Source organism: Eimeria maxima, genomic scaffold, assembly GCF_000499605.1.
Source record: "Eimeria maxima Weybridge genomic scaffold, Emw_scaff550, whole genome shotgun sequence".
Classification (NCBI taxonomy): domain Eukaryota; phylum Apicomplexa; class Conoidasida; order Eucoccidiorida; family Eimeriidae; genus Eimeria; species Eimeria maxima.
The window spans coordinates 16,418-17,628 of NW_013563891.1; the positions used below are offsets into that span (position 1 = coordinate 16,418).

The 1,211-nt window shown below is 46.5% G+C and overlaps 1 protein-coding gene across 1 annotated transcript in view; it reads right to left on the reverse strand.

Annotated features, from left to right (window-relative positions):
* EMWEY_00037160 (hypothetical protein) overlaps positions 1-691 on the reverse strand; it is a gene marked incomplete at both ends in the record, with an annotated part of 903 nt that extends 212 nt beyond the window's left edge. Inside the window, one exon of the mRNA XM_013478636.1 lies at positions 1-691. This exon is cut by the window's left edge and continues 212 nt beyond it. Coding sequence (XP_013334090.1) covers positions 1-691 — 691 coding nt within the window.
* Between the last annotated feature and the right edge of the window lie 520 nt (positions 692-1,211).

Below are 1,211 nucleotides of genomic sequence, written 5' to 3' on the forward strand. Positions count from 1 at the left end.
CGCTGCCAGCAGCAGCACGAATAGCCATCTCCATCTTATCTAAAATTCTTTCAAGTCTTCCTGCGTCACTATAATTTGCTGCTGCACTCAAGTCGTCATCAGCAGCAGCAGCAGCAGAACCTGCAGCAGCAGCAGCAGCAGCTGTTGCCCATGGATCCCTGGCTTTTGCTTGTGCTGCTGCTGCTGCTGCTGACACCTTTTTAGGGGGCCTCCACCTCTTTGGCTTGAAACTCTTATCTCCCTGCTCGTCCTTGCTGCTGCTGTCGCTGCTGCTGCCATCGCTGCTGCTGCTGCTGCTGCTGCGTGATTCAAGCTCTTCATCGCTTGGCTCTGGTGTGCTGCTGCTGTCAGCAGACGCCTCAGAAGCAGCAGAGTCTTCTTCTGATCCCTGTTCCCATCTGCTGCTGCTGCTGCTCCTGCTGCTGCTGCTTACGCTGCTGCTGCGCCTGTGTACGGGAGCTTGGACGCGACGCTGCTTTGTATTCTTTGGGGGGCCCCCAGGGGCCCCCAGACGGCCTACGGGACCCTTCCGGGGGCCTCCAGATCCTCCACGACGTCGGCCTCTACATGAAGATCTAGGAGGACCACCAAAATTGGCAGCAGCAGGAGGTTCTGGGGCCCCCTGGGGCCCCTGGGGTGAGGAGGGGGCCCCCCCGGGGCCCCCCTCCTCACCATATATCTCGAAGAACATCCGCTATAAGCAGCAGTTGTTTATAATTTTAGTGTTTATTTATTGTTATTTATTCATTTTAAAAGAAAAAGAAATGTTCAAACAAACAGAAAAAAGCAAATAAATACCCCCCGTGTTGCTGCTGCTGCTGCTGCGGTGTATCTTGTGTTGCTGTGGTGTATACTGGGCGGGGGCCCCCCATGTGCTGTTTGCTTACTATAAAGGGTTATATTAAATAGTTTTATCAAGTGATTACAATTATTTTGTTCAATTATTCAATTTTAAATAATAATATTTAATTAATTATACTTAAAAGCAGCAGGAAAAGGGTTGCAGCAGCAGCTGCTGTTGCGGTGGTTGTTTCGGGTGTATAGGGAGGTGTAGGGTATAACAACACCAGCAGACATAATTCTTTTTTATGAAGAAATTAGCAGTAAAATAATAAAAGTAATTATAAAATAATTAATTATTGTTAAATAATAATTTAATTATTAATTAATAATAATAAATACAAATAATTATAAATAGAAGGAAGTATTTA